We start from the raw sequence: 17,516 nt of genomic DNA, 5'->3' as shown, positions 1-17,516 counted from the left end.
AAGCTTGCGCTTTCCTGTCTGCCTGGCCAGTCATCCGAGTTCATGATTGCTTGTTCCCAGACGCAGTCACAGTGGTTGCGGACTGGCTCGATACTACCCGTTGAGGCCAATGCGTTGATTTGCGGCCACACTAACTCCTAATCCAGAGGGGTATGGTAAGTTGGGGAGGAGTACAGAAACCGGTTTAAAGAGCCCTTTATATCGATATAAAGGGCTTCGTTTTGAGGACGGGTGCAGAGTTAAATCGGTTTAACGCTACTAAAATCGGTTTAAACGCATAGTGTAGACCAGGCCTGAGCAACAGGAATTGCTAAATTGTTATCTGTACCTGGGGTTTCTCTATTGTCTTCAGAAGCTTCTCCCAGACCTCCACTCCCGCCAAATTCAATAGGGCCCGACTCCACCTCAGTTACACTGGTGTAAATCAGTTGTCAATCTGCTTCAGTTAGTGGTGCTACCCTAGTGTAAGGGAGAGGAGACATGGGAGTGTCACCAGCAGGCGTCCAGGAAGCAGTGGCTAGTATTTTTCGGCTCTGTTCAGTGGTCCTCACGTCTCAGTGGGCGCTGGGTATTTGGCATGAAAGGTCTGTGGCTGCTGCCAGACCTAGCTTCGCACCTACAGAGTCCGTAGCATTTTCAAGGTGCCCCAGAACCACTGACTAATCACCGCCTGGCATGGAACAGTTGGAACCCTCCTCTTACAGATGGCGGAGCTGAGTGAGCTGCAGAGAGGGGCAGTGACTTGCCCAAAGTTGCCCAGCGAGTCAGTGGTTTGAACCCAGCGAGCGAGACTCTCCCGGCTTCACTAGGCCAGGCTGACACGGCTACTGCTCTGAAACCTCTCCACAAAGGGTTAAAATGAGAAGGAATCACAAGCCCATGAATGAACTTCCCTGTCCATTCAGTGCTTTTTAATGGGCTGTGTTGAACAGGGGGAAAATATCAGATTCTTACAGGAGACAGGGCCCTCCTGGATCCCCTTGTTTTAACCCGTAACCCCACCCTGTCCACTGTGCTCCCGACTATACAGCCACCAGCCAAACTCCAGAGCCTGCAGCACCAGGCAGCAAAGTGAGGGCTCGCCCTCACCCCGCCCCCATCCTGGGTGTAATTAGACTCTCTCTAAAGCCACTTACGGCAGCTCTTCTGCCCTGGCCACTGGGAACGTGTCTGAGTGGACATGGCTCCTTGAAGGGGGCAGCGGGGCAGCCAAGCGGCATCTCGATGCTCAAGCCCAGCGGCACTTCTGGCAGCTGTAGCGCCGGGCTCGTCTGTTTGTACGGTAAGCTTTTTGGGCAAGGGCTGGGTTCTCCCTTGCGGGGATACAGTAGCTAGCTGTAGTGACCATGATTAATGAAGGACATAACCCCCACCCCCACCTGCTGTTGCTTTCTTGATACACTGTCCACCTGGTTAGTACCCCGCTCCTAGCATTTGGCGCTGCTGGGGGGGGAGGAACCTGAATGATTCCCCTCTGTCGTGATGCCCCTGCCAGGGACGCTTCAGTGAGGGCCTGATCCAAAGTCGGCGAGAGTCACTGATCTCAGTGGGGTTTGGATGCGGCCCCGTGTGAAGACGGACTGGCGATGGGAAGCACATGGGCTGCAGTATAACTGCTTTGGAGCAGATGCTCGTGCTGTTATTCTGAACCAGCCACTGCCCGGGAGATGGGACCAGCTCTGGAATGCCAGCTGGCTGCAGGGGGGGGAGGACATGTTGTAATGGACAGTCACACACTGGAGTGTATGGGGGGGTGAAGCTGGAGACGGAAGCACCAAGGGTGCATGGCTATTCGACTATAAGTTCTTTGGGGTAGTGACTAGATCACACTTCATCTTCCTATAGTTCCTGGACACAGGGGCCTGCATCCTGACAGAGGATGCCAGCGGCTATGGAAATCCAGGTAACAGGCTCAAGCTGCCAGCCCCACTCTGAGTGTGCAAATCCCCCTACCAAGTGGTTCTGGAGGAGGATTCCTTTCTCCCTTAACTGGGATGTGCTGTAAGCAACATTACAAACCGCTGGGAAACCCGTATCAAAGTCCACCCTTGGGTGACGCAGCCCCTTCCTTAACGACTACCTCACAGCTTCCCAGGCTCTCCACAATGTTAAACCACAAGAGACTGGTCCCAGGTAGAGCAGCATCCTCTCCCAGGAGACCAGCTGGGGCATTCTGGACCCCCGCCTTAATGCACAGTCAGGACACCCACAGTTTGAGCACAATACTCTTCCCATTGCACAACGCTAGGTTCTGCTTACGTAAAACCCCAGGCAACATGTAGATCGTAATAAGCAATCAATTTGCAAACACCTAGAAGATAATAAGATGATAAATAGTCAGCATGGATTTGTCAAGAACAAATCGTGTCAAGCCAACCTGATAGCTTTCTTTAACAGGGTAACAAGCCTTGTGGATGGGGGGAAGCAGTAGACGTGGTATATCTTGACTTTAGTAAAGCTTTTGATACTGTCTCACAAGATCTTCTCATAAATGAACTAGGGAAATGCAACCTAGATGGAGCTACTACAAGGTGGGTGCAAAACTGGTTGGAAAATCGTTCCCAGAGAGTAGTTCTCAGTGGTTCACAGTCTGCTGAAGGGCATAATGAGTGGGATCCCGCAGGGATCGGTTCTGGTCTGGTTCTTTCAATATCTTCATCAGTGATTTAGATAATGGCATGGAGAATACACTGATAAAGTTTGCGGACGATACCAAGATGGGAGGGGTTGCAAGTGCTTTGGAGAATAGGATTAAAATTCAAAATGATCTGGAAAAACTGGAGAAATGGTCTCAAGTCAGTAGGGTGAAATTCAATAAGGAGAAATGCAAAGTGCTCCACTTAAGAAGGAACAATCAGTTGCACACATACAAAACGGGCAATGACTGCCTAGGAAGGATCACTGTGGAAAGGGATCTGGGGGTCACAGGGGACTACAAGGTAAATATGAGTCAACAGTGTAATGCTGTTGCAAAAAAAACCCAAACATCATTCTGGGCTGTATTAGCAGGAATGTTGTAAGGAAGACATGAGAAGTAATTCTTCCGCTCTACTCCGCGCTGATTAGGCCTCAGCTGGAGTATTGTGTCCAGTTCTGGGAGCCACATTTCAAGAAAGATGTGGACAAACTGGAGAGAATCCAGAGAAGAGCAACAAAAAGAGTGAAAGGTCTAGAACACATGACCTAAGAAGGGAGATTGAAAAAACTGGAGAAGAGAAGACTGAGAGGGGACATGAGAAGAGTTTTCAAGTACATAAAAGGTTGTTACAAGGAGGAGAGAGAAAAATTGTTCTTAACCTCTGAGGACAGGACAAGAAGCAATGGGCTTAAATAGCTGCAAGGGAGTTTTAGGTTGGACATTAGGAAAAAATTCCTAACTGTCAGGGTGGTTAAACACTGGAATAAATTATCTAGGGAGGTTGTGGCATCTCTATCATTGGGGATTTTTAAGAGCAGGTTGGACAAACACCTGTCAGGGATGGTCTAGATAATACTTAGTCCTGCCATGAGTGCAGGGGACTGGACTAGATGACCTCTCGAGGTTCCTTCCAGTACTATGGTTCTATTATTCTAATCGGCGTCACATTTTGATCTCACTTATGACTGGGGAAGCTAGCAAGGAGATCAATGTCTTGGCAACATGAAAACTCTGTGTTGATAACACATGTGCCTTTCAAATGCTTTATAGGAAAAAAAGGGCTCACGGATGTGATGCTGATCCTGCTTACACTGGTAAATCAGGAGTAGCTCCTCGGAAGTCAGTAGCATCCTGCCAGTGGACAGTGAGATCAGAATCTGGCTGTTTGTATTTTAACTGGTTACGTTTTGGTATCAAGTGTGACTCCATCTTCTCTGAGATTCTTGTCAAATAACTTTCCCTGGCATGTGTAGCAGAGCCTCCTTTTCACTGGTTCCTTGGTCCACTTAACATGACTTTCACTGTCTATTTATTGGCTTTAAACTCTATTTTGCTAAGACACATCAGAGCCTTAGGCTGGGCAACCAGGACAGCTGGAAACTACATTTTGTTTAAGACCTGATACCACTGTTAAAGTTGCTGATGACCTTTTTATGGTTCTTTACACTACAAAAAATGACATGCACGTTCCGTACACTCTGTTGCAGCTGTCTGTATGGTTACTGCATGCAAACACATGCAGCCGCAGGGTGGCTTAAGTGGCAGATGCAACAAAAGTGCCCAGAGAATCAAGTGCCTGATCCAAACCTCTCTGAAGGAAAAGGGAAGTCTCCCAATGGGCTTTGGATCAAGCCCCAGAGGTATTAATATAGAGACTCTCTCAGCCCCTGGGATTTTTATTTTGCCCAGTTAGTTTTTATTAAGCTTTGGCTATGTGAAAAACCTGGCTTAATGCAATAAGATCCAGTACAGATTGAATCAGCGCTTGGAGGCACGCCAGAGCTTCTGGTGCAGTTACTGCACAACATAAGATTTCATTACAAATATTAGATGTCTAGCCCTTTATATGAGCAAATGCCCCCAAACCCTTCTCAGTGTGACTAATGCAGCCAGAGCCCGGCTAGCTGTGTGTGTGTGTGTGTGTGTGCATGTGCGGTGCCTTTAGATGATGAGGTAGGAGTGCATTTTTGTACCTGGACAAGGGCCTCCTTTTTCATATGTTTTAACTATACCATTGCTGGTGGTTTCAGCAGAGCCATCCAGTGACTCCGGGACTGTGGGTGGAGTTTGAGCAGAATAAACTCAGCTTTATCCCCATCCTAGTCTGGGTCCTATAGAAGATACTGATGGGCCTTGGGATCATTTGTGTCCTAAAGAGCTTCAGGGCCACAGGGATTTTAGCCAGGCTGCACGTTTTCACACCCACTTGTGCCCACATTTCGTTGCACCGACAAATATGGACACAAACCCATTTTGCACATGTAAATCAGGCAGCTGGGTGGCCGGATAGCAATTTGTGAGTGCAAGCTGGAGATCCACATGTGGCAAATGGATGCACAGTCCCTTCTGAGGTCCCATTCGGTTCCATGAGCCAAAGCGGGGCTGCAAAGTCAGAGGCAGGGGCTGCCAAGGTGCCTGAGGCAGACAGCCTGAGTTCCTGAATGAGACCGTTAAACCTGAGGCAGGTCGGGCTGAGGGGCTGAGAGCTGGCTGAGGCATGATGCGAAGATAAAACCAAGCCGCTTGGATTCTGCTCTGGGGTGAGTGTGAGTCCACGTTCTGCTGGGAGCAGGAAATAAAGTTTTTGTGGCCAGGTACAAATCAGCCGTGCTCTGGTTGTGATAGATGCTTAAGCTTGGAATCTATGGAGCTGCAGCTAATTGCACCAGCTGAGGATATGGCCCTTGTGTGCGTGTGTGTATGTGCACGTGTGCACTCACATGTGCGTGTATGCATGTGTGCATGTGCACATGCATATGTGTGTACACACGTGTGCATGTGTGTGTGTGCGTGCACGTGGGTGGTGTGTGTGTGTGTACACACATACAGGAGAACCTCAGAGTTACAGACACCTCGGGAACGGACATTGTCTGTATAACTCTGAAACATTCCTAACTCTGGCTCCAGCAGTTCATCCTCAGGGCCTGGGCTAGGTTCCAGGGGCAGCAAGGTGACTTCCTTGCAGGCAGCTTCTTGGCCAGAAGGGGTGGGAGGTGAGTCCTCCCGGTGGGGGGGGTGTGTGTGTGAAAACAGCACCCCCCTTTCAGCCGGGGGAGGGGAGCAAAAACAGCACCCATGTCTTCCAGGAAAGCTGCACAGAGCCCAGTGCTGCTCCTGCACTGTCTGTCTTGGCTGGCCGTGGGGTCTCCCAGCTTTGCCTGCTAATCTCAGCATCCCCATCTCTGTAGGTGGCTGCCCAGCACTTGGGGGTGGGGACGGGCAGCCCAGATGTAATGCAGGCACCTTACAGAACTTGTTTTGGGTGGGGATGGGGGGGCTGGTTTGTTTTTTGTCTCCACTGCTGCCAGATTGGTTACTTCTGGTTCCACATGGTGTCTGGTCGAGCAGCCAGTCCGTAACTCTGAGGTTCCAGTAGTGGTGCAGTGCATATTTACTGGCTCATTTTTCTCTTCAAACCAGCTTTGGCCTCTCTCACGTTCATGTCAATGCCCTCGCCTGGCAGGTGCCAGCACCTGGGCTAATGGTGATGGATTTATAGAGGGCAAACATCACCTCTGTGTGGGCCCTTCCCCTTCCATTCCCTTCCCTTTGGGACACCAGCTGCTGCCAGTATTTCTCCAATGGGAGAAGGTGATGTAACAGTTAGAGCAGAGGAAAAGGATTCAGGACTCCTGGGTTCTTTTCCTGCCTCTGTTTTGTGGCGTGAGATTGGTTATATTGTTTAACATCTCTGTACCGCAGCTTACTTATCTCCACCAAGGAAGTAATACCACCTCACTCCGAGGTCTGAGCTCCTTGGATGAATGGTGTTACGGAAAAGCAGATGTTATTGTAATCAGAGCCATCCCTTTGGTATGGCGAATCAGGGCGACTGCTCCAGGCCGTGCGCATTGGCGGGCCCCACACTTTGGTGTGTGTGTGTCATGCAGGAGGGCTAGGCTGACCCGGGGGGTTGGGTTACGGGTGCCTGGGGGGGGCTAGGCTGGCCTGGGGATGGGGTTAGGGATGCCTGGGGGTCCAGGCCAGCCCAGGGAGTTAGCAGGGGGCCTGGAGCCTGGTCCGCACTCACTGGTAGGAAGCACGCGTTGTATTTCTTTTTCTTGCTAGCCCGCCACTGCCAGCATCCTAGCGCCACCAGAACACGCCAGAGCCAGGCTGACCCCATCCATTGCCTTTCTGCCCCAGACCCCTCCCTTTTCTGGGACCCCCCCAGCACAGGGGGCCCCCCACCCCAACACACATGCCATCCTGTGACTCTCCATCATCCCTCGCCCCCCAGCATTGGTGTCCCCTCCCTACACCAGATTTCCCCTGTGTACAAAATGCTAAAGGGGCCCATAGAGGTCCCGGGCCCCGCAACCTGCTAGGGACAGCCCTGATTGTAATATTGGGCAATAAGATGATAACCGGTCCTACCCTTTTTGTAACGTTTCCTAAACTTTCATCCTTTCCTTTGACATTTAACAGACCTTGGCTAATTGTTTCAGGTCAAGGAATATTTGTAACCACTAACTGATCCTTGATTTAACATGCTTTGGGATATGTGCAACCGTTACTTAATTAGCTAAAGATGCCTCCCACATGTACTGCGTTATGGGCACTAATTAGATAAGGTTATTCATGCACAGAGGGACAAATCTAGCAATCTTTGCTAAGCCCACAATTCAGCTAAGCACTTCAGCATGTGCTTAAGTCCCTCTGAAGCCTCAGAGTTAAGCATGGACTTAAATACGTTGCAGAATTAGGGTCTGAGTGTGTACTTTACTCAAACCCAGAATGCACCAAACTCCAGGGGAATTTGGCTGCCTTATGGGCTAGGCAAGGACGGCAAAGTTTGGCCTGTGCTGTAAATTTCATTCATATTTTTCACCCTTCTCTCCATGGAATGTCCTGGAAATCTTCTCTTTAGATTCCTGCCTGGCAAGTTTGCTGGGCCAGAATTTATGGAGCTTTACTCACGCAGCACAGAGGTGGTCAGTAAAGTTCATAGTTAAGTACTTAACTTGTGTGTCTCAGGCCTTTGATTTTACAGAGCAGCTGGTGACTGGTCACATGGAACCACAGTTCCAAAGAGTTCTACCAACAGTCCAGGCATATCTGAAATGTCCCACAGTTGATGCCAGTGGTTTTGTGGGTGTGTTTATTTGTGTGTGACCCTTCAGCCCCCATGTGCATGTAAGTGAAGGATGAGACTGAGCTCTGTCTCAGCCCTTTTTGTAACAGAGGGGGCTCGCGTGTAGTGCTTTGAGATCCTTGGGGGAATGGTGTTCTGGAAAAGCAGATGTTATTGTAGTACTGGCCCATGAAAAACAAACAGGAATGTTCGACACACAAAGGGAGGGCTGAGTGATTCAGAGAAATCATTACAAGCAGACAGATGCCAGGAGATAAGGAGAAGGGAGCCCATTCCTTCTAGGACTCTCGTTCAAATACCAACACTTCATTCAAACCAGCACCTAATCAGCCCTCCACCAGCCTATTCTTTAGCTCCACTCCCTCCTTCCCTGGCTTCTCCCAGGCATTCTCAAGCCTACATTGCCCATCAGCCACCCCTGCGCGAGCTGGAGCGATGGTCAGCCCAGCCTTGGGAGCTGGGGATTATGTAGGACAAGAAAGCCTGGGGCAGTTTGTTCCTTCCTAATCCCCCTCCTCCTGCTCCCGGCTCTTGCAATACACCAGCTGATGGCAACAGCCTCTCTTCTCTGCCTTTTTTCTCTTGCAGCGAGTGCTGGCTTATTTGAGAACTGCACGGGCTGCGTCATGTGCTCGGAGGATAACGGGTGCATTGCCTGCCAGCAGCGTCTCTTCCTGCTGATCTGGAGGGATGGAATCCGCCAGTATGGGGCATGCGTCCACGCCTGCCCACCTGGCTACTTTGGGCTGCGAGGCCAAGAGGTCAACAGATGCACAAGTACGTAGCTCTCCTACCAGCTGCAGCTTGGTCCTGCTAGTGAAGGCAGGGGGCTGGACTCGATGACCTTCAAGGTCCCTTCCGGTTCTAGGAGACTGGTATATCTCCAGTTCTTATTAGTGCTCACCTGCGTCCAGAGGGGGGCGCTCAGCTCCCTCTTTCTTTTCCCTCCCCCGCCATGCCCCACCTTATGATAAACAACGCGCTGGCCGTTTGGACAGGGAGAAGTCTGGATTTCGCCTCTTCATTTCCCACCTAAGAACACTGCCACTACACTCAGCTTTACTTTGCATGGGGAGCAGGGTGGTCTAGTGGTAGCGCAGCAGGCTGCATGCTAGGACTCCTGGGTTCTATTCCTTGCTCTGTCACTGCTCTGCTGTGTGACTGGGGTAAACTACCTCACCTTTCTGCGTCCCTAAAATGGGGGTGGGATTTTTCAATGTTGCCAATGGGCTTTGAGATCCCCGGGTGACTAGAGGTGCCCTGCTCTGTTGCCCTAACACTCCTCTTGCCAGCCAAGGGGTGGCTTCACTGACTGGTGCCCCTTGCCTCCCTGCAGAGTGCAGGTCGCCAAGCTGCGAGAGCTGCTTCAGCAAAGATTTCTGCATGAAATGCAAAGAGAAGTTTTATTTGCACAAAGGGAAGTGTTTCAGCATGTGCCCGCCGAACACCACGGCCCAGGCCAGCACCAGGGAGTGCCAAGGTAAGTCTTGCATAATCTCTGCCCCTTCTCTCTTAGGGACACTTCTCCCTCTGCCCTTTCCCATCTGTGCTGATTCCTGAACAATCCCCCATGGACCTGGGATCCCCCAGCACCAGAGAGAGGATTTCAGTCCAGAGCAATATTTTTGCCAGCCTTGCATGTGCTCAGGTTCCAGGCCTGGTGCAAAGCCCGCTGAAATCAGAGGCAAGGCTCCCATGGGCTTCAGTGAGCTTTGGCTCAGGATTAAAGGGGGAGAGCATGTTTCCCCACAGCCTCAGGCTGCAGTCTCTACAAGTCCGCCCACAGCGTTTCTTATCCAAGCTTTGGCCCCTCCCTCAAGCTGTGCTCGCACGCATCTGGCTGCCTGGGGTTTTGTGCACATAAATCTGAAATTCTGAGCATGCGAAAACTTGGCCATGCAAAGTGTGGTTGCAGGAGGCAAAAAGGCCACTGTTGCGTTACTGCTCTTTCCTGCCCCTGCCAGAGATGTGTGAGATGGGACCCTGGAGCGAATGGAGCCTCTGCAGCAATGAGGGGAGAACATGCGGCTGCAAGTGGGGATCGAAGACCAGGACGCGCGAAGTCATCAGGAGCACCAGAGAGGAGGCTGTGCCCTGCCCGGCCCTGCTGGAATCCAGGAAGTGTAGAATGAGGAAGCATTGCCCTGGAGGTGAGGAATGGGGTGTGGAAGGAGATGATGCCCAAGCAGGCTGGCCAAGGAGACTGGATTTAGTCCTTGTATTTAGAGCCATTTGGGGGAAATTCAAATCTTGTTTATGTCCCTAAATAGCCAAAGAGAAGTATCAGAGGGGTAGCCGTGTTAGTCTGGATCTGTAAAAGCAGCAAAGACGAAGTGGGTATTCACCCACGAAAGCTCATGCTCCAAAACGTCTGTTAGTCTACAAGGAACCAAAGAGAAGGGTGCTGAGTTCATATGATTTCCCCATATGAGCACACCTGTCGTGACCGGGAAGCCTGGATTGCATCTCTGAAATCAGCCCAGGCCCATCTCCATAATCCACCTGGCTAGGAAGAAATTTGTGCTCACACAAGCATCCACATGGGTGAAGCAATTCTGGAGCTGGCCCTGCAATCCAGCCCTTTACACTCCCATTTCCTGGGGGTTGCTCTGTCAGTCTAGCCAACCGCTATGCTGTGAACACCTGAAGGTCAAGCAGAGAAAGCGGGAAGGGCAGAGCCAGGAAGTGTCTATAATCGATCAGACTTCACATGGGGAGGCTGGGGTAGAATCAGGAATTGAGTGCAGCGAGCCATGCTAAAAATAGCTGTGTAGCCGTACCCTTTGTCCTCAGATCTATTCCAGAGCCACAACGCCTTCCTCTCCCACAATATGGGAGGAGGCCAAACCATAGGAAGGGAGCAGCCACTTGCTCTGTTTAGCCATTTGCAAAGCTCAGGGGTTGCGTTCAGGGTGTTTTGTTAAACATCAGAATAAAGACAATGGAGTTACAAAGTGCTGAGCACGACAACTGTCTCACTTGTGGGCAGGTGGCTTAAGGCACTAATCCAAACGGGCCAAACTGGGCATGCATGACTAGAGGCTGGAGCCTGACAAATAGGCCAGACTCCACTACTGCCTCACGTGACTCTGCTGCCTGCCTCAGTTTCTCCATCTGCCAAATACCTGGCTCAGAGAGGTGGAGTGAGACATAATACATCGCTGTTCTGAGATCCTTGGATAAAAGGCTCTAGAGATCTGCAAAGTATTATACACCTGCATATTTGCTAAATTCATACTGAGTATTAGAAAGGTGATTTCTGAGCCGCGGCTTGCACAATGACCCCTGCCAGCCAGGAGACTTGACCCAAGGAGGTTTTGGCTAAATTGGGTTTTACTGCTCTAATGTTCCCTTGACAGGGCATGAAATCCATCCTGCGCCCTAATTCCAAACTTAGCCAGTCCCATTAGCCAAACTGGGGAGCCTCCAGCTTCAAGGACAGCCTGCTGCTGAAACATAGACCCTTCTATTGCCACCGTCAACCTGTATCCAGCCACCACCACTTTCGGGTTTCCCAGACAAGTGCAGGGGATTCTCTGCTTAGGAATCAAATCTAAATCCTTGCTGTGGATCTTTGGGCCCAATAGAAACCAGAAGGTGGCTGAGGTCATTCTTGGATGTGATTGGCCAGGCCGTGAGTGTTCTAAGTCGCATTTGGCTTGTAGGGAGTGCTGGTCTGTCGCCCTTGGCAAGAGATCCCAGTTCCTGGCCCCAGCGTTTGAGTGATTTACAGCTTTGAGCTGGGGATCACTGGGTGAAGAGCACATCGCTTCAAGTGAGAGAAGCCAAAGGGGGAAGACAGCAAATGAGCGATCAATCGATTGATCAATAGTTCATAAAAGAAGTGGGGAAAGGGGGGAAAGAAGGGGAGATGGGAGTGAATGAGTGGGGAAAGGAGAGGTGAAGGGCTGAAGTAAATAGAGATCTGGAGGCTGAGCACAGAGAAATTCTTCCTCCTCCTTCTCCTTCTTGGCCCTTTCAGCTTGTAATAAGTCACAAATATTTTCCGCTAATAATGATGCCCATAAGCAGTGATCTTCCGCTGGCTCATCGTTCCGTGTAACTCACAGCATTGGGGAGCATAATGGGAGCCAGGTGGCATGAATTTAGGGGAAATGTTGCTTTCTCCTCTTTCTCCTCCTCACCCGAGCTCTGAAAACTGCTCCTGTATGCACTGCTCCTGAAGCTGGATGTTCCACTGGTGCTGAGCCAGGCTGGTGTGTGTGTTGTGTTGTGTTGTGTTGTGTATGGCTTTGGCTGCTCCTCTCTGCCTCGTATGCAATTGCATGTTTATTAGTCACTGACCTTTCAAAACAATGTGCTGCTCCATAACAAAAAACCCTTCGTCTCCTACTGAGCTGAATAACAGAGCCAGGCAGGACAATCCATATGTCAGCTTGGAGGGAGCCTGTCAACAATCTTGACTCGGCCCTGGGCCTCCTTGTCACCATCCTTACAGTGCTGGCACACAAGATCCCGAGGGCTGTGATGTTGAAGAGGATCCTTGATGGGTCAGTGTAGCTATTGCTTCAGAGCCACCACATCAGGCATGTTCCCAAGGCCTCCCCCAGCATCTGGCCTAAGGGGTTAACGTGGATCCAAAAGAGGACAGAATAACTAGGGCCCTCCCCGACTCCAGGGCAAGAGGCAAGGGCTAGTGAAAGGAACGAGATGTTGTGGTGGCATCAGATACCTGGGTGACTTCTCTCCACTTTGTGGGAGGAGCAGCCTTCCCATCCGAGCCACTGATGAGTCAAAGTTTCCTTTGATGGCTCAGTGTATCCCCTGTGGATTGCAAAGCATGGAGCTGGAGCAGCCCTTTGAAGCTACCAGAGCAGAGCAGGGGGAGTTTTAAATGCGAGGGCTCCTTTCAAACGGAGACATTGGAATGGGGATTCTGCCTCCCCACAGGGCAGTCGCTGGAGCATCAGATCTTTTCAAGGCCGTCAGTGAATCTAATTTACAGATGCCGTTTGGGGGAAGCTAAGAAAGGCTTTCACTTGTTGTCCTCCTGGGCCTTCCCAGCTCAAGGTAACATCATCGGCTGGATTCCACGCTGGAAACTGACATGAACAAAACGGAGAGTATGGGCCGTGCTCAAAGCTGCCGGAACACTGCTGGGGTAACACGGAGAAGGAGAAAAAAAAACAGACCCCCAGCCAGGAAAGCAGATGTAGGGAGAGGAAAGGCAGAGAGTTGGGAACAATCCTGTGCAGTCCCTGGATCAGAAACCCCATGGAAACAAACAGCCAAGCAACGGGTCTGCCTTGTCAAAGCTTCAGACACAGGCACAAGCTTACACCTTGGTTCAGAGAGTGAACTCAGCCTGAACACTGGGCCTTCAGCCCGCCAAATCCCAGCTCTGGTGGGTATTTCAGCAGTGCATAGGCCCCTAGCTAGTTTTCTGTCCAGAGGCATAGGTGAGGCAGAGAGAGGATTGGGTCATTCCAGAGGTGGCCCTGTTCTCTCTGAATCAGTGGTCACGCTGCAGTTCAGAGATGCTGGGCACCCTTCAGATGAAGCCTAAAGCCTGGCACTGGACCACTGGTGCCTATAAAGAGTCTGTGACCCCTTTGCATGATCAGGGGTGTCAACGCTCGTGTCATGATCAAATTCCCAAGAAAGCATTTCCACTTCACCTCCAGAACCCCTTGCCCCTGCGACTGAACGCAGTGTTCTTCACTTCCTGTCCTAAACTGTCCTGCAGCGTGGCTGTTAAATCCCAGGGGGGCAGGGCTGACAAGAGGGGAGGAAAGGGGGGGCAAGGGTACTAGGGTCCCCCCAAAACCTCGGTACTTGGGGTGAAATGGGAAGGGTTGGACCCCAGCCAATATGATGTGTTGGGGCCCCACGTTTCTCTCAGTGGGCCTGTAGAGGTCACTGCTTCTATGTGATCAATGAATGGCCCCCCAGGAATAGTTTTTATATATAGGCTTGTGGAGTTTACAATGACAGGAGTTACATAGGGGCTTGATCCAAAGCTCATTGAAATCAATGGGAATCTTCCCTGTTCTTCTGGCTCAGGCCCTAGGTGGCCTGTCCTCTCCAGAAATGTGTGGGATTGTTCTGGGTCAACATGCATTTGTGTGTGTGGAAACCTGTATTGTTTGGGGCTTTGACAATTTCCCCTCCCCCCGCCCCCCTCCGGTGTGAACTTCCCCTTCGTGGCACACGACAGCAGAGACAGGAGCTACTGCTGGGGTGGACAATCCGGGAGCCAACTCACTTGGGGCTTGTGGCTGGTACCACAAATGAGAAGAAAAATGCAGAACGAATCTCCTGCTACATGGGAAGCCCTGGCAGCTGCGCTCCTCGCCGTGGAGTGGAGCTGGGAGCAGCCGCGGCGAGGAGGAGCACCGAGCAAACTCTTCTCATGTGTTCCCAATCGCCCGGGGGTGCATGTCAGACACTGTCACCGCCAGCGAAAGTTCCAGGGATGTGAGGAATCTGACAGGGCGCCAGGCTCCTCCTGCCATTTTATGTTTCTCCTCTTTAATATCCCTCCCTCCAGCTTTCCCATGCTCCTCTTTCCAGCCCCCATTGACCCTGGCTCTACACAGCAGGGTGGGGAAAGGGCTCTTTTCCCTACTACACTGGGGACTGTTGCAGAGACCCCTCTCCCCAGGCTGTCTGGGAGGGACACACCCTCCTCTCCAGGCCCAGGACGGAGCCTGGTTCGATACCCTTCTCTCCCAGCACAGGGAAAATCCGCCGGAGCAGGGACCACAGCACGTAGGGCCGGGGGCTTGCTGGGCAGAGCTGAGAGGAACGTTTGACCCTGATCCAAAGCCCGCTGAAGCGGCTGGGTATTTAGCCACTGACTCCAGTGGGCTTTGGGTCAGGGGGGTCTCTCTCCATTAACCATACAGCCCAAGCCTGCTCCTGAGTGCCCAGCCCCCTGCTAGAAAGAGGGTGGGGTCTCAATTGTGCTGCTCTCCTGTTCCTCTCTACGGCAGAGATGGGTCTGAAGTGAGACCCGCTATTTCCCAGCACAGAACTTGTGAACTTTGGCTTTTTCTTCCCTCTACCCCGGATGCCTGAGAAACAGCCCTGGCGTGAGCTGGCGGTTCTGGGGCCACCTTTGGCTCCTTTCTACCTCTTGGCCAGTCTGCTCTGCTGGGGGAACCCTCTGACTTCCCTGGAGCTTTTGGCCCAAAGAGCCTGGGTGGGAACTTTGCCAGCCAGTCTGGGGGACCTGGTTGCTCTTTGGGCTGAATGTGGAGCTGCAGCCAGCGCATGCCCTGGCTATAAAGTAAGGGAGGGAGGGGAGAGGGGGGCAGCATGGTCAGAACTGCAGCCCAGGGGGTGCATCCTGTCCACGTTGAACTGAATGGGAACTCAAGGGTTCACCAGGTGGAGGGCGGATCTATCCTCCCATTGTACAGATGGGAATGGAGGTCCAGAGAGATTAAGTGATCTGCCTACGGTCACCCAGAGAGTCTGGGACAGAGCAGAGGCTGAACCTATGTCTCCTGAGTTCCAGCTCAGGCCAGCCTTTGTTAGCTCAGTGTAACAACCCTGGGAGATCAGTAGTATTATCCCCACTTCACAGAAGGGGAAACTGAGGTCTAAACAGAGCGATTAAATAATGACCCCAAGGGCACAAAGCAAGTCAGTGTTAGACTTGGGAGGAGAACCCAGGAGTCCTGCTGGGCTGGATGGAGGGGTGGGGCTCCCAGTCTCCTATTCCAATCACTAGCTCCTCTCCCTGCCCAGGGAACTTCCCTTTCCAAACAAACTCTTTTCACCGCAGTGAGCTGAGAAGTAAAACCAGGTTTCGAAGCATTCCCGGCTCCCAGCCAACGAGCAATCTTTTCTGTGTTTCAGAGAAGCCGGAGACCATCAAGAAAACGAAAAGGGAAAAGAAACAAAAGAAGCAGAAGGCAGATTCTCTGGCATGCACCTAACCAGCATCCTCCCAGGTGGGACTCCGGGAGGCAGCACGGGGGCGGCCCCATGGGAGCACCGTGGGGCACAAAGGAGCTCTTCACCCTGAGGTCTCAGCAACATTTCCTTCTCCGTGTTCGTTTTTCCACCTTTTCCAGCCAGAGAATATTGCACAATTCCCTCCACCACACACACACACACCCCTACGTGCTTCTTTTGAGGCCATTTATGGCCTGTGGAACATTTCCTCTTGCAGCCCGACAGAGAAAGCAAAGTTCTTTTTTCTCCCCTACCCTAATGCACCCTCACAGTTCGGCTCCTTCTCTGGTGCAACCAGAGCCACCTGCCTAGGGAGCCAGTGACAGCGAGCGAGAAAATGCCGCTGGCTGGACCGTGGTGGGTTTGCACCCCGGCTCAGCTACCTGCCCAGCGGGAAGAGTTACGGAACGGCGCCGAGCTGGGCCTGCACCAGCAGGGGGAAGAGGAGCTTTGAGTCTGGCATGGAATAGCCTCCTCCTCCTCCTCCTTTACAGATTGGGAATGTCTTGAGAGCCAAGGGGCAAGTTATCCCGTGCGGTGCCATCAGCCAATGTGGCTAAAATGGCCAGCAGGACATTTGATAGACACGGGGCCTTCACCAGCTCTTCTGGAGCTGACTGGTGGGAGGTTCCCCTTTCTCCGGCAGGCTCATCCTCTGCCTGCAGACTGAATTTATGTGGTGGGTTCCCCCATCCACCCAGTGGAACCGGAGCAAAATGCCAGCAATGGACCGTGCCCTTTGGCCCATAACCAGAAGTGAGGAGCAGCCTATCTTGGGGAGCCCCATCATTGCTCCGTTACAGCACAGCTGGCCATGCCTCCAGCTCCTGCCCAGCACCTTCAGCCCAATTACCTGGCCACACAGCGGTCTGAATGGCCCCCGTGCCAAGCCTCCCAGCCTTCTCCCTCAAACTCTTTCCACGCCTGCTGCTCCCGGAGACCCCTGCGCGGGGGTGAGTAGGGAGCAGAGGCTTACGCATAGCGCTGGCTCTCTCCTGGGGCCAGCTGTCTATCTTGTCTGCATGAGAAATAAAAGCGTCTGTGAGCTTAAAAGCAGGGGGGAGCCGAGTAACTGAAAAAGGGGTACATTCCCCAGGCTGGAAATCTCAGAATTGCACCAGACCCTGCCCATGCTCCATCTTCCTCCCCAGGGCTGTGGTCCCTCAGCTGCCCTGGCAATGCAAACCCGGTACGCGGCACAGGACTCCAAATAAGGAGCCCCAGAATCCAATCCCGCAGGCCTTACTCAGGTACCAGTCCCATTGCCTGCGTAAGGGCTGGGGGATTTCCTCCCACAGACAAACCAGGGCAGTAGAAGAATCCTGCTCTCCTGCAACACCACAAACTGTCCCTCATTTTTACAGTGGGATTCAAACTTGGTTGAAATACTGGACTGAGAGTCTGGAAAGTTGAAATTCTGTTAAGTAAATCTCTTGCCCTATTGCCATTCGGGACTAGAAGACAAGCCTGAGCGACCACCAGAGATAGAAGCTTCCCAGCCCACCCACTCTGGAGAGTTCACCCAAGCGCCAGAGAAGGATCTGAGCTTCTGGATCCTTCACTGCACCAAAGGCAAACTCTGCCCCTTTAGTGGCCAGTCCAGCCCTTGCCCTGTGGGGATCTGGGGACCCTGCCGCGTTGGTGTGCAGAAAGGGTTAGAAAGTATCTGCAAATTCCTCAAATATGTGTGTCACTCTCGCAGAGATTTGTGGCGTTACAGAACCCAAGCAAGAAGACAGGCAGCTCAGCAGCTGTTACTTTCCAGTGCCAGACCTCCCCACCCTTCGGCAACAGAGAGCTCAGGGTGTTTCAAAGCAGACTGTCCTGAGAGTCCCGCCCCTCAGAGCGGTGTCACTC

At 52.0% G+C, this 17,516-nt stretch overlaps 1 protein-coding gene across 1 annotated transcript in view; it reads left to right on the top strand.

Moving 5' to 3' along the window:
- RSPO4 (R-spondin 4) overlaps positions 1–16,815 on the top strand; it is a 26,444-nt gene extending 9,629 nt beyond the window's left edge. The window contains exons 2-5 of the mRNA XM_032766313.1: positions 8,322–8,510; positions 9,070–9,213; positions 9,698–9,883; positions 15,561–16,815. Of these exons, the coding sequence (XP_032622204.1) occupies positions 8,322–8,510; positions 9,070–9,213; positions 9,698–9,883; positions 15,561–15,640 (599 nt within the window). The 3' untranslated portion in view covers positions 15,641–16,815. The remainder of the gene's footprint in view (positions 1–8,321; positions 8,511–9,069; positions 9,214–9,697; positions 9,884–15,560) is intronic.
- Positions 16,816–17,516: the final 701 nt, after the last annotated feature.

The sequence above is a fragment of the Chelonoidis abingdonii genome, chromosome 14, assembly GCF_003597395.2.
Source record: "Chelonoidis abingdonii isolate Lonesome George chromosome 14, CheloAbing_2.0, whole genome shotgun sequence".
In the NCBI taxonomy this organism is placed as follows: Eukaryota; Metazoa; Chordata; order Testudines; family Testudinidae; genus Chelonoidis; species Chelonoidis abingdonii.
The sequence above is the reverse complement of the archived record's forward strand: the minus strand, read 5'-3'. Positions and strand labels throughout refer to the sequence as shown.